General features: G+C 45.5%; 1 protein-coding gene across 3 annotated transcripts in view; it reads right to left on the reverse strand.

The window, feature by feature from the left end:
* Positions 1–1902: 1902 nt before the first annotated feature.
* The window catches only part of LOC143293872 (matrix metalloproteinase-21-like), a 59492-nt gene continuing 46381 nt past the window's right edge, over positions 1903–15013 (reverse strand). For all 3 annotated transcript variants that reach the window (XM_076605191.1, XM_076605192.1, XM_076605193.1), the window contains exon 7: positions 1903–2316. In XM_076605191.1, the coding sequence (XP_076461306.1) occupies positions 2023–2316 (294 nt within the window). In that variant the 3' untranslated portion in view covers positions 1903–2022. The remainder of the gene's footprint in view (positions 2317–15013) is intronic.

Consider the following 15013-nt stretch of genomic DNA (forward strand, 5'->3'; position numbering starts at 1 on the left):
CTCGCCCTTGTCATGCGCTTAATAACAGATCTCAAAGTCTTGCACAAACAAGAACGTTGACAGTCAAACACAGACCGGGTGGGGCTGGGTGGTGACGACGTCATGGAGATAGCAAGCTGTCACACGTTACAAAGGTACCTTCACAATACCTGACTGCAGATACTTTCATACGTTAGCCAAAAATCAGCTGTACTTTCAAGACACAAGGAGTCTGCAGCATGCCATGTGCCATGTTCTTGACAGCAAAAGTCTATTGATCAACTGCAGTACAGTCGTGGATCATTGTCAATGCACCGCACTATGGCGGCCACTCCACCTTTTATACCAGCGTAAGGGATTAATGTTCAGCAGAACGCCAGTCACTGTGATCTAAGCGCCTTCACTTCTCAGTTTCCTGGATCATTGTCGGAAACATTCCGGGATATGAACAGTCACCTGTTTGATATATCTTACACCAACACACACACACACACACACACACACACACACGCACACACACACACACATAGGGGCAAACATTAACACATACAGAAAATGAGGCAGAAAGAGAAATATTTCTTGAAGAGACAACGCCGCCATATGGCTCAATCATGGGATGTTTCATGGCTCGTTTTTCGGAACTTAAAAGTCAGTATCAGTCAGCATCAGAGATTCATTTTACATCCTTCCGTCCTTTTGAAAAATAGGCGATGATATTTCAAAACGATATTCTCTCTCTCTCTCTCTCTCTCTCTCTCTCTCTCTCTCTCTCTCTGTCACACACACACACACACACACACACACACAACTGGTTATGGATGGATCTTCGACAATGTTCTCTTTGTATCCATTAGCACAGCACCCTGCATGATTGTCATGTTAAAGATTCTTGCTCTATTGTCATTTTGATGGGCGGCTTACAAGGATATTGGTGCGTAGTATCCTGTCCTGTGAATCAATTATGACATCATAAACACGTTCCAGGAATGTCCTCCAAAATAACACCAGGATTTTTTTTTTTTTTATCTAAAAAAAAAAAAAAAAAAAAAAAAACGTGCTGAGACACGTGAGGCTTACTGTCCATTTCCATAACTCCAACGTTGTTCAGTCAGGGCCTGTTCCAGACACAAACCAAAAAAAAAAAAAAAAATCAGAAAGCCAGCGTCCAGTGCAAGACATCTCCGAGTCACCATGATCGACTGTAACTCGCTGAACTACCATCGGCATCGGCTGATAGTTCGCCTTTAGGCATCATCACCCTGTGCCCAGCTTCTTACCCACTGCCTAGACAATCTCAGAAAGAAGTTTCCAGGTCCAGCAACTCCTATCTAGTTTTGTTTTTTGTTGTGTTTTGTTGTGTTTTTTTTCACAAGAGTTGCGTCATCAGTTTCAAGATGCTAGAGTCAATACGAGAAGTCATTGTCCAGCAACTCCTATCGAGGTTGTTTTTTTTTTGTTTTTTTTTTTTACACAAAAGAGTTGTGTTAATCAGTTTGTCAAGATGCAAGAAGTCAACACAGGCAGTGTCAGTTCATCACACGCATCTCCAGCTGATTAAGAAAAATAAATAATAATAATAATAATAATAAAAGCTCAGAATTGAAGCACACGTATCGAGAATCAGAGACGCAGGAAGGAGGGGATGTAATTCTGGCCAACAGCACCGTGAGCAAAAAAGACGGGGGGGCCCACTACCTACACGCCTACTGCCGCTTTGGGGGGGGGGGGGGGGGGGAAGAGAGGGTGGCTGAAATTAGCACATAGTATAGTACTGGCCTCTCCGAAGTTCAGCATCACGATTTTTGGTTTTTTTGAGGGGGGGGGGGTTTGTGGGTTTCTTTTTTTTTTTTCAACAACTGAAGCTCACCATCTTCTAAATCAGCTCGCAAAAAAAAAACACGCAAGAACTCCATTTGTGTGTGTGTGTGTGTGTGTGTGTCTATGTATGTGTGTATGTATTGGCAAAGGGACACGAGGGTACACAGTACAAGCCGCATGAAGGGGTCAGGGTCAGGGGTCAGGGTCAGGGGTCAGGGGTCAGGGTCAGTGGGTCTGCACGTCACAGATGTCCAACCACTTGGTGTACCACTTGCCCATGTACTCCGCGCTGTTGACGATGTGTCTCTGGCGGGGATCGAACACCCGGTTCCGCCAATAGTCTTCCCCTTTGAAGAAGTACTGCATCCGGTCCGCGTAGGAGTAGTAGACGGCGTCCAGGAGGTGGGACATCACGTGGCTCGCGCTGCCTGCAGGGGCAGGGAACTCATCCACCAGGTTGGTGATCCGAACGCAGCATCCTCTGGTCTCTGCCGGCTCCTTAGGGTCGAACACGTACACCTGCAACATGCGAGCCACCGTCTTTATAATACCTTTCACCGCCAGTCAGTTTAGAGTGCAAATTAATTAACCTTGTGCAAGGAACCACAGAAAAGATGGGTGTCTAAGAATAGCTGGGGTGACTCAGCAGCAGTGCAGGGTCTCCTCTGGTGTGTGGCCTCCTGGCGACCTAACATCGATGGTTCCCTGTACTGTGGACTGCCGACGCTGGAACTGCGACGGACGAACCCGGGGTGTGACCGTGTATGTATGGGGGAATCTAAATGAGCGGCGTGGGAGTAATTCCACTGAAATGGTGCAGATGATGGGGCAGCAAAAAAAAAAAAAAAAAAAAAAAAAAAAGCTGGGGATTCCCATGTGATGTGTAGGAGAAGAAAAAAAAAGGCCAATCCTACCACTGTAAATTAAGAGCATTAGGATTAGGTTAATGCAAAAAAAGCCCATCATCTGGTTGCATTTCAGTGACATGGGTGCTTTACCTAGCTGGTTGCCGAAATGCAACATTGGCGATGAAAGGTTTGGTGTTGTTGTTTTTTAAATGTCCGTCTGTAATAAAACTGTTGTTGTTGTTGCTTACTACTGCTGCTGCTGTTACTACTACTACTACAGCTACTAACACTACTTCTACTACTACTGCTACTACTACTACTACTACTAAGAAGAAGAAGAAGAGGAACGAGAAGAATAAGAACTACCACTACTACTACCACTGCCACCATTACCACCACCACCACTAATAATAATAATAATAATCATAATAATGGACATTTGTTGAGCGCTTTTCTCCCTCAAAGAGAGCTCAAAGCGCTTTACAATAAACATCAAACACGCATACACGCGAGCGCGCGTGTGCAATAACTCACAGAACAAAAAGAAGAAGAAAAATCATGATTTAGCGCACAATAATATAGAACAGATTCAGAGACTACGCGTATTACATGATTACACACACACACACACACACACACACACACACACACACACACACACACACACACACACCACTACTTTTACTTCAACTACAACTGCTACCAAGAAGAAAGAACAGGAAGAGGAAGTAGAACTACTACTACTACTACTACTACTACTACTACTACTGCTGCTACTACTACAGAACGAACGAACATTTCTAAACCACATTACTGTAAAGCTTGGTGCCTTTGATCTTTATTTCAAAGGCCACAAGATTGAACAATCACTGTTAAGAACAGGTCAACTGAAATGAAAAAAAAATGATGATAAATATCGGAATATCCCGTTCACATGATCGCGCGTTGTGTGTGTGTGTGTGTGTGTGTGATGGGGGACGGTGTGTGGGTGGAGGCTGGGGGGTGGGAGGTTGTCTGTCCCATCCTTTCTGGATTTGTGATTTCTTTTAACTGGTGCACCGATTTCCATACGGCTTAGAATAGTGAATAAGACTTAAAATGATGAATTGCGGGTATAGGGGGGCGGGGGGGGAGTGCTGGGGGGGGGAGGGAGGGCTGGGGAGGGAGTCATCACTTATTATGGCCTTGACCTTGGTTCAAGGTGAGGGAGATCAAGAACACACTGTCAGCATGTTCGCATCTACCAAACTGGACAAACCTTTAACGCATACCGCTTGGAATTGCTCGTGGTTATATCAAACGAAGTGCGCAAGTGCCAGGGGGAAAAAAACAAACCAAAAAAACACCCATCCCCACCCCACACACACACCCGCACACACACACACACACACACACACACACACACACACACACACACACACACACACACACAGAAAATGCATGCGTGGGCCTGTGTGCATTACTCCCCTTCACTCATCCTAACACACATACAAAGCACGTTCACAGCCCACCCATTCACACACACACACACACACACACACACACACACACACACACACAAACCCACACCCACCCACCCACCCACACATACACACACACACCTACACCCCACCAGCCACCCACCCACCCCCACCTCCCTCACCCCCCCCCCCCCCACACACACCCATACACCCAGCCACTCACACACACACACACACACATATATACACACGCAAACGCCCCCCCACCCCCACCCCCACAGACACCCACCACCCCACCCCCACCCCCAAACACACACACACACACAAACACACACACAACCCCCCCCCGGCCCCCCCCCCGGCCCCCCCCCCGGCCCCCCCTCCCCCCCCCCCCCCCCACCCACACACACACACAGGAGTACGTCCACCCTGTCTATTAAAGGTTCACGCCGCTTTCCATCACAATTCACGTTGCCGACACTGTAATAAATAGCACTGGGGACACCGACCTACCAGTATGGAAAAAAAAAAAAAAAAAAAAAACCCACCACACATACATATCAACAAGTCTCACAAAGCAAAGCAGCGCAGTGCAGTGCAGTGCTGTGAGCTCTGAGACGTTCACAGACGCCTGTTGCAGTTACCGCGGAGGTGTCGAAAAAGGAAGCCAAGCGCTTCCGGGGAGAGGGGGGGGGGGGGTGTGGGGGGGGGGAGAGAGAGAGAGAGAGAGGTGGGAGCGAGTGTGGAGGATGTTGAGGAGAGGGGGAATATAATAATGGAAGTAAGTGGAGCCGGAGCTCAAGAAGCAAAAGCGGGGAAGGTTAGGGTGGGGGAGGGGGGTGGGGTGGGGTGGGGGGGGATAGTGAGGGAGGGTGGGGAGTGGCGGCTGGGAGGAGAGGATGATGTTAGACTGGAAGGAGAAAAAGGGGAGGGGGGTGGGTGGGTAGAGGGAAGAAGTACAGATCAGATTGTGGTAAAAAAAAAAATTTTAATAAAATAAATAAATAAAAATTATATATATATATATATATATATATATAACCAAGGTGGGGAATGTGGGGGAGGGGTGGAGAGAGGGGCGCGCGATGGAGACGCGGCGTTAAGATGTAAGGGATGGTGAGTGAGTGAGTGAGTGAGTGGGGTGCGGTGTTTTTTGGGGTTTTTTTGTTTGTTTGTTTGTTTGTTTGTTTTTTGTTTTGTTTTTTTCTTTCTTTCTTTCTTTTTTTTTTTTTTTTTTTTTAACGACCACCTGATCTGTAATTTTTCCCTCCACCCTCATCTCTCTTTTCACCTCTCGCGCGCGCGCGCACACACACACACACACACACACACACACACACACACACACACATACACACATACAGAGTCGAGACAAGAAGGAAGAGGGTTAGGTGTATTGTTAGTAGGGTGGGGTACGTGGGGGGTGGTGGTGGGGGGGGGGGGGGGACTGGAGGGGGGGGAGTAGGGTTAGGGGAGGTTGGGGGGGGAGGGGGGGGGAGGGGGGGGGAGGGGGGGGTTCGGGGGAGGAGGAGGGGGGAAGCCAGACGGCACACGACGCCAACATAAAAATGAGGTGGCGAGAGAGAAAATAGCGTTGAACAAGCCCACTTTTGTGGATCTGTACCTCACTGAACTCGACGTGCTTTTCGCCCGGTTTCCCTTGCTGCTGCGCTTGTCCTGCTTGCTGCATTTTCTCCTCTATCCTTTCCTTGCTGTACCACTGCGCTTTTTTGGGCGGGGGGTGGGGGGTGGGGGTTGGGGGTGGGGGTGGGGGCGGGGGCGGGGGCATGGGTTTGAATGGACAGAAGACCACACACATACACATACACACGCACGCACGCACGCACATACACACACATACACACACACACACACACACACACACATACACACACACTGGCACATAAACACACACATGCACGTGCACGCACGCATGCACAGAAGGTGGCAAAAAAAACCAACAACGTTTTAATATGATAGATCTAGCCAGTTTAAGATATTCAACAGATCCTTGTTAGCAGCCTGTCTTAAAAAAAAAACACAAAAATAAAAAAAAACCGTTTCTGCCAGCAATTCATTTCATACATGTAAAAAAAATAAAAATGATTTTTTTTAAACCCAGAGTATAGTGAATTTTAATTACCATCTTATGATTCAAACAGGGATCTGATTGCATTGTAAATATCGAGAGGTGAAATCGTAATCTTTGCAAAGTTGTATGTGTGTGTGTGTGTGTGTGTGAGAGAGAGAGAGAGAGAGAGAGAGAGAGAGAGAGAGAGAGAGAGAGAGAGAGAGAGAGAGCGCTTACGTGCGTGTGTTTGAATGTGAATAGTTGATGTTTCTATACGAACTGCAAAAGCATCATTATAACAATTGCGCTGCGTCACATTATCTCGACCAATCCGGAGTTTTGTATAAAAAAAAAAAAAAATATATATATATATATATATATATATATAGAAATTAAGCGGAGTTTGTTTTTTTTTTTTCTTTCTCTCTCTCTCTCTCCAATTTTTCTTCCCGGAACAGTCAGAGAGATAGTATATCCTCAAAGAAAATGTTCACTTTGAATATTAAAGGCCAATATTTCTTGGGGGTTTTTTTTATGCAAAACAGTGTGGCACAGTCCTTAACGAACAAAAAAGAGTGAAAGCCAGCTTTTTTTCTTTCTTTTTTTTTTTTTTTCCTTTTTTTCTTTTTTTGGTTTAAATAATCTTTAATTATTCAACAATACACATGATTACAATGCAATGAATGACAAAGGAGCATCAACAAGCTTAAAGCTTATACTGTGCTCACAACGTTGCACTTCAATTTTATCATGACGGCTGATGAACCATATTATGACTTGTATCAAATAACATTCATAAACAGTAAGTAATGAAATAATGAAATAAAACAAATAAACAAACAGTACATAATATAGTAAAATAATGCTAATATCAATATTAACATGAGATTAAATTTATTATCACCAAAGTAATTGGCCTAATAGAAGAAAAACACGAAGAAGAAAAAGAAAATTTAGAAGAATGGTGGGTAAGGTGGTGGGGGAGGGGGAACAGAGGGGAGAGGAGAAATTCCAACAGATCATTGGCCAATCCATTCAACTTTGAATATTTGGTCAGTCAAATAAATCCAACATATATTTTACGAATTGAATCATGTTGTACCCTTTCTTCACAATACTTTCTAAGCTAAAATCTATTTGAATCGGAGATAAACTGGTGAACAGTTTGAAATATGAATATATTTGTATGACTTTGCTTTTTTTGCTTTTTTTTTTTTTTTTTTTTTTTTACCGCAGTAACGAAAAAATACCGTGCTGACCACGAATAAAAAGTCTGTTAAAATCAAGCCCGATTCTTTAAGAACAGCGAATGACTGCTCTCACTCTGAGGCTTGTGCTGATTACTTGATTAATTGATTCATTAATTAAAACATGCTCACACTCAGTGTTAAGGCCATGGGGAACAGTTTCGGACATCTCAGTTCAGTGTGTGTGACAACACCCATCGGCACACACACACACAGACACACACACACACACACACACACACACACACACACACACACAAGCCGCCAGCCCTTTCTCAACAAGTCAGACATCACGTGAGTCAATAGGGGGTAAACACGCTTGAATCCAGTTTTGTTGTGCGGTGTTGATTCTCTCTCTCTCTCTCTCTCTCTCTCTCTCTCTCTCTCTCTCTCACACACACACACACACACACACACACACACACACACACACACACACACAGTCTAACCCTCTATCTTTTTTTCTTCTTCTTTTTCTTTTTCTTCTTTTGTGTCTTTTTTTTTTTTTTTTTTTTTTTTTTCTTCCCGTCTCACCTTGAGAGGCCGGGGTGCACACTGACCCAGACCACAGCAGTCTGCAAGGTCGGTGTGTGTGAGAGAGAGAGAGAGATAAACTCACCGACAAATCCACTCCCCAGCCTCCTCCTCCCCCCCCTCCCCCCCACCCCCCCACCCCACCCCTTTCTCTCTCTCTCTCTCTCTCTCTCTCTCTCTCTCTGTGTGGTAACAGGATTATTCAGGTCATCCCGCTGGTTTTTATCTGGCTACACTTATGTTGTGTTTTTCTCCTTTTTTTTTTTTTTTCTTTTCTTTTCTTATCTTGTTTTATTCTTGTTTTCCGGTTAGTTGGTCACATATTCAGTCATTGATTTCAGATTCAATGTGATGATGTGTGTCAGTGGGTTGGGGGGGGGGGGGGGTGGGGGTGGGGGGCGGGGGTGGGGGGGGGGTGGGGGGGGGGGCTTTGAAAGGGTTTGAGGGGTTTTATTCATACATTTAATATACGACTTCCTGTCTTGTGACGGTGTTGGCAAGAAGTATAATTATATTATCAACTGGTTTCTCTAAGTCAATAATTATGTAAGCCTGACTCCGTTTTAAGCAACCGGTTCGTCGTTTGGCTCAATTTCAGTTTCAGTAGCTCAAGGAGGCGTCACTGCGTTCGGACAAATCCGTATATGCTACACCACATCTGCTAAGCAGATGCCTGACCAGCAGCGTAACCCAACGCGCTTAGTCAGGCCTTGAGAAAAAAAAAATTAATAAAAAATAAATAAATGAAATAATAATAATAATAATAGATAAATACGTATAAAAAGAACTACTACTACTACTAATAATAATGATAATATGTATAAGGCGCAAAAACTTGATGAAGTCAACTATAGGCGTACAAAAAAAAGTAAAATAAAATAAATAAATACATAAATAAATAATAATTTAATTAAAAAATGATAATAATAATAAATAAATAATAATAATAATAATGTCTCAAAAAGATTAAGCTAAAAAAAAAAGTCAATATGGTAAATAATAATGAAAGAATTGTGATAATGATAATAAGTATCATTTCCATCTGAACATTTGAAGGGCTCACACAAAGGGAGCGCGTGCTTGCGAGGTAGACAGAGATGGACAGCCAAACAGACAGATGATGACAATTATGGTGGTGGTGGTGGTGGTGGTTTGGTGATGGTGGTGATGATGATGGTGATGATGGTGGTTGTCATGATGATGATGATGATGATGGTAGTGGTGGAGGTGGTTGTGGTGGTGGTGGTGGTGGTGGTGGTGATGATGATGGTGGTGGTGGTGGCTGTGGCGATGGTGATGATGATGATGATGGTGGTGGTGGTGGTGGTTGTGGTGGTGATGATGGTGATGAGGAGGAGGAGGAGGAGGAGGAGGAGGAGGAATTCAGCTGGGGGGAACTGAACGAGTTTAAAATACCATGTGAAAGAAAAACTTGCACTTGTGTATGTGCATGTGGAGTATCAGTGGAACAGTGGAAACATGTGTTTGTGCGTGTGTGTGTGTGTGTGTGTGTGTGCACGCGCGCGCGCGCGCGCGCGCGTGTCTGTGTCCGTGTCTTTGTGTGGTGTGTGTGTGTGCACACACGCTCTCTCTCTCTCTCTCTCTCTCTCTGTGCGTGTTTGTTGTGTATGTGTGTATGTGTGTGCGCGCGCGCGCTCTGTGCGTGTATGTGTGTGTGTGTGTGTGTGTGTGTGGTATCCTTACAAACTGGACAGCACAGGAGCGAGTCTCACCACGACAGAGAACAGAACGCTGCCACGTCCTCATCTTCTAATCAGAGCCGTTGATTCTCCTCCGTCCCGTCCCGTCCCTTCCCCTACCCCTACCCCCTACCCCCTACCCCCGCCCCTCCTACCCCCACCCCTCCTACCCCCGCCAAGGTCAGTTTTATCAGCATGTGGAGAGAGAAAAACAACACCAACAACAACAACAACAGCAACAGCAGCAGCAGCAGCAGCAGCAACAGCAAAAACATGAGTAATAGCTGCAGCAGTAAAAAAAACAATATTTTGTCTTTCTTTCTGTAACAACATAAATTTTACTTTGTGGTAAACGCCGGTTGGCTCTTCTCCTAGGGAAATACGCCGTTTGGCAAAAAAAAAAAAAAAAAAAAAAAAAAAAAAAAAAAAAAAAGTTCGGTGCCACACTTTTCTTTTATCTATTTCTGCTGCTTGTTTGTGTCCACAATTTATTTTCCAATAAAAGTCGTTTTTATTTGTACAAAATCAGCTCACAGACATCTCTCTTATAGGGGGAATTCTCTTCCCTTTTTTTTTTTTTTTTTTTTTTTTTTTTTTTTTTTTTTTTGCCGTGCGTTCTTTTACGTGTGCTTTTTACTAACGGGACAGTAGTTTGTACGTCTTAGCCCGGCGAAGGACTAGTACCCAGAGTCCCCGTTTTTCCCTACTTGATTGAATGTAACTTATGTTGTGTGAGTGTTGCTGTTGTTTCTGTTTAGTTTTGTTGTGTTTGGTTGTTGTTGTTTTTGTTTGTTTTCTTTTGTGTTGTGTGCGTGTGTGGCTGTGTGGCTTTTACTACAGTTGTTATGGAGATCATCGTTGTCGTCGCCAGTCTCATCTTGTTGTGGTGGTGCTTGACTCGCTTTTGTTTTGGGTTTTGTTGTTGTTGTTGTTGTTGTTATTGTTGTTGCTTTCTTGAACAGGGTGGGCAAGAGAAAATAACGAAAGAAAGAGAAAACATAGATAATTATAATGATAAAAAGGCAGAACTAAGATGGAGAAAACATAGATAATTATAATGATAAAAAAGGCAGAACTAAGATGGAGAAAACATAGATAATTATGATAATAAAAAGGCAGAACTAAGATGGAGAAAACATAGATAATTATGATAACAATAAAAAGGCAGAACTAAGATGGAGAAAACATAGATAACTATAATAATAAAAAGGCAGAACTAAGATGGAGAAAACATAGATAACTATAATAATAAAAAGGCAGAACTAAGATGGAGAAAACATAGATAATTATGATAACAATAAAAAGGCAGAACTAAGATGGAGAAACATAGATAATGATGATAACAATAAAAAGGCAGAACTAAGATGGAGAAAACATAGATAATTATGATAATAAAAAGGCAGAACTAAGATGGAGAAAACATAGATAATTATGAGAATAAAAAAGGCAGAACGAAGATGGAGAAAACAGATAATTATGAGAATAAAAAAGGCAGAACTAAGATGGAGAAAACACAGATAATGATGATAACAATAAAATTTTAAAAAATTTTAAAAAAGCAGAAGGTAGACGGAGACAACATAAATAATGATGATAACAATAAAAATATTTTTAAAAAGCAGAACGAAGATGGAGAAAACACAGATAATGATGATAACAATAAAAAAAAATAAAAAAAAAAGCAGAAGGTAGAAGGGGGAAAGAAGGGCGGGAGAGGGGACGGGGAAAGAAGGGTGGGAGAGGGGACGGGGAAGGAAGGAAGGGAGAGGGGACGGGGATGGAAGGAAGGAAGGGAGAGGGGACGGGGATGGAAGGAAGGAAGGGAGAGGGGACGGGGAAGGGAGGAAGGGAGAGGGGACGGGGAAGGGAGGAAGGGAGAGGGGACGGGGAAGGGAGGAAGGGAGAGGGGACGGGGAAAGAAGGGCGGGAGAGGGGACGGGGAAAGGAGGGCGGGAGAGGGGACGGGGAAGGGAGGAAGGGAGAGGGGACGGGGAAGGGAGGAAGGGAGAGGGGACGGGGAAGGAAGGAAGGGAGAGGGGACGGGGAAGGAAGGAAGGGAGAGGGGACGGGGATGGAAGGGAGAGGGGACGGGGAAAGAAGGGTGGGAGAGGGGACGGGGAAGGAAGGAAGGGAGAGGGGACGGGGATGGAAGGAAGGAAGGGAGAGGGGACGGGGATGGAAGGAAGGAAGGGAGAGGGGACGGGGATGGAAGGGAGGAAGGGAGAGGGGACGGGGAAGGGAGGAAGGGAGAGGGGACGGGGAAGGGAGGAAGGGAGAGGGGACGGGGAAGGGAGGAAGGGAGAGGGGACGGGGAAAGGAGGGCGGGAGAGGGGACGGGGAAGGGAGGAAGGGAGAGGGGACGGGGAAGGGAGGAAGGGAGAGGGGACGGGGAAGGGAGGAAGGGAGAGGGGACGGGGAAGGAAGGAAGGGAGAGGGGACGGGGATGGAAGGAAGGGAGAGGGGACGGGGATGGAAGGAAGGAAGGGAGAGGGGACGGGGATGGAAGGGAGGAAGGGAGAGGGGACGGGGAAGGGAGGAAGGGAGAGGGGACGGGGATGGAAGGAAGGAAGGGAGAGGGGACGGGGATGGAAGGAAGGAAGGGAGAGGGGACGAGGAAGGGAGGAAGGGAGAGGGGACGGGGAAGGGAGGAAGGGAGAGGGGACGGGGAAAGGAGGGAGGGAGAGGGGACGGGGAAGGGAGGGAGGGAGAGGGGACGGGGAAAGGAGGGAGGGAGAGGGGACGGGGAAGGGAGGGAGGGAGAGGGGACGGGGAAGGGAGGGAGGGAGAGGGGACGGGGAAGGGAGGGAGGGAGAGGGGACGGGGAAGGGAGGGAGGGAGAGGGGACGGGGAAGGAAGGGCGGGAGAGGGGACGGGGAAGGAAGGGCGGGAGAGGGGACGGGGAAGGAAGGGCGGGAGAGGGGACGGGGAAAGAAGGGCGGGAGAGGGGACGGGGAAAGAAGGGCGGGAGAGGGGACGGGGAAGGAAGGAAGGGAGGGGGGGGAGGGAGGGAGGGAGGGAGGGAGGAAGCGAGAAGCAGGTGGTGTAGCTAGGAAAAAAAAAACACCCTCCATCATGTCTCTATCGTCTGCCTGTTTTCTGCCGCTTCCAGGGTATTGCCGGGTGTCGAGAGAGAGAGAGAGAGAGAGAGAGAGAGAGAGAGAGAGAGAGAGAGAGAGAGAGAGTGTGTGTGTGTGTGTGTGTGTGTGTTGTGGTGTGTTGTGGTGTGTGTGTGTGTATGTGTGTGCGTGCGCGTGTGCGTGCGCGTGTGTGTGTGTGTGTGTTTGTGTATGTGTGTGTGTGTGTGTGTGTTGTGTGTGTGTGTGTATGGCCAATGAATTCTGCAGAGCTGCCTGTCTGCCAGACCTAACAAATGTCTTTCACCTCGCCTTTTTACCCTCCCGTTCTTCACTACATAGGATAAAATAACACCGAAATATATATTGTTTTAAATGTATATATAATAAACAGGATAAAAAAAAAATTTTAAAACAAAATAGCTCGAAATAAGACGAATGGAATTAAACATATAGAATAAGATAACTAAAAGATAAGATAACTGAAAATAACAGAAAATGAATAAAATACAAACAGATTAAAACAAACGCTATAAGGTAGGAATATTTTGACTGGTTGGAAAGTGGGGGGGGGGGGGGGGCGGGGGCTGGGGGGGGGGGGCGTGTTTGGAAGCTGAACAGGCCTTACTGAAGCTGATAGTCGAAAAGAGCACGATAAAAGGTCAGACTTGTTGTAGTTCAAGTTGTCCTTTTTCTCTGTTAAACGCTGTATTTTTGCCTTGTTCCTGTATATCAAAACGTTTAACTCTCTCCATACGAACGGCGAAAGAGACGACGTTAACAGCGTTTCACCCCAATTACCATCATCAAAATTTTGCAATTGGAAGGCTCTTATACTGAAGAGGTGAATGTTGACAAAGAACATCACAATTCTGACGACGGAAGCTAAAGGTTGGGTCATTCAGACACCCACTGGATATCCGAGGGGTCTGTGTAGAGGAGAAGAGAGGACTGGCCGTACTGAGTGAGTTAAACCAAGCTGACAGGCCTGACAAAGATCTTGAACAAACGACTAAGTCACAGCAGCAACAGCCAATCAAAGATCTTGAACAAACAACTAAGTCACAGCAGCAACTCCAAGCAAAGATCTTGGACAAACAACTAAGTCACAGCAGTAACAGCCAATCAAAGATCTTGAACAAACGACTAAGTCACAGCAGCAACAGCCAAGCAAAGATCTTGAACAAACAACTAAGTCACAGCAGCAACAGCCAAGCAAAGATCTTGGACAAACAACTAAGCCACAGCAGCAACAGCCAAGCAAAGATCTTGAACAAACAACTAAGTCACAGCAGCAACAGCCAAGCAAAGATCTTGAACAAACAACTAAGTCACAGCAGCAACAGCCAAGCAAAGATCTTGGACAAACAACTAAGTCACAGCAGTAACAGCCAAGCAAAGATCTTGGACAAACAACTAAGTCACAGCAGCAACAGCCAATCAAAGATCTTGAACAAACAACAGCAGCAACAGCCAAGCAAAGATCTTGGACAAACAACTAAGCCACAGCAGCAACAGCCAATCAAAGATCTTGAACAAACAACTAAGTAACAGCAGCAACAGCCAAGCAAAGATCTTGGACAAACAACTAAGTAACAGCAGCAACAGCCAAGCAAAGATCTTGGACAAACAACTAAGTAACAACAGCAACAGCCAAGCAAAGATCTTGGACAAACAACTAAGTAACAACAGCAACAGCCAATCAAAGATCTTGAACAAACAATTAAGTAACAGCAGTAACAGCCAAGCAAAGATCTTGAACAAACGACTAAGTCACAGCAGCAAAAACGAATCAAAGAATATTTTAACTCTCTCCATACGAACGGCGAAAGAGACGACGTTAACAGCGTTTCACCCCAATTACCATCATCAAAATTTTGCAAGCGGAAGGCTCTTATACTGAAGAGGTGAATGTTGACAAAGAACATCACAATTCTGACGACGGAAGCTAAAGGTTGGGTCATTCAGACACCCACTGGATATCCGAGGGGTCTGTGTAGAGGAGAAGAGAGGACTGGCCGTACTGAGTGAGTTAAACCAAGCTGACAGGCCTGACAAAGATCTTGAACAAACGACTAAGTCACAGCAGCAACAGCCAATCAAAGATCTTGAACAAACAACTAAGTCACAGCAGCAACAGCCAATCAAAGATCTTGGACAAACAACTAAGTCACAGCAGCAACAGCCAATCAAAGATCTTGGACAAACAACTAAGTCACAGCAGCAACAGCCAATCAAAGATCTTGGACAAACAACTAAGTAACAGCAGCAACAGCCAAGCA

The sequence above is a fragment of the Babylonia areolata genome, chromosome 19 (assembly GCF_041734735.1).
Source record: "Babylonia areolata isolate BAREFJ2019XMU chromosome 19, ASM4173473v1, whole genome shotgun sequence".
NCBI lineage: Eukaryota > Metazoa > Mollusca > Gastropoda > Neogastropoda > Buccinidae > Babylonia > Babylonia areolata.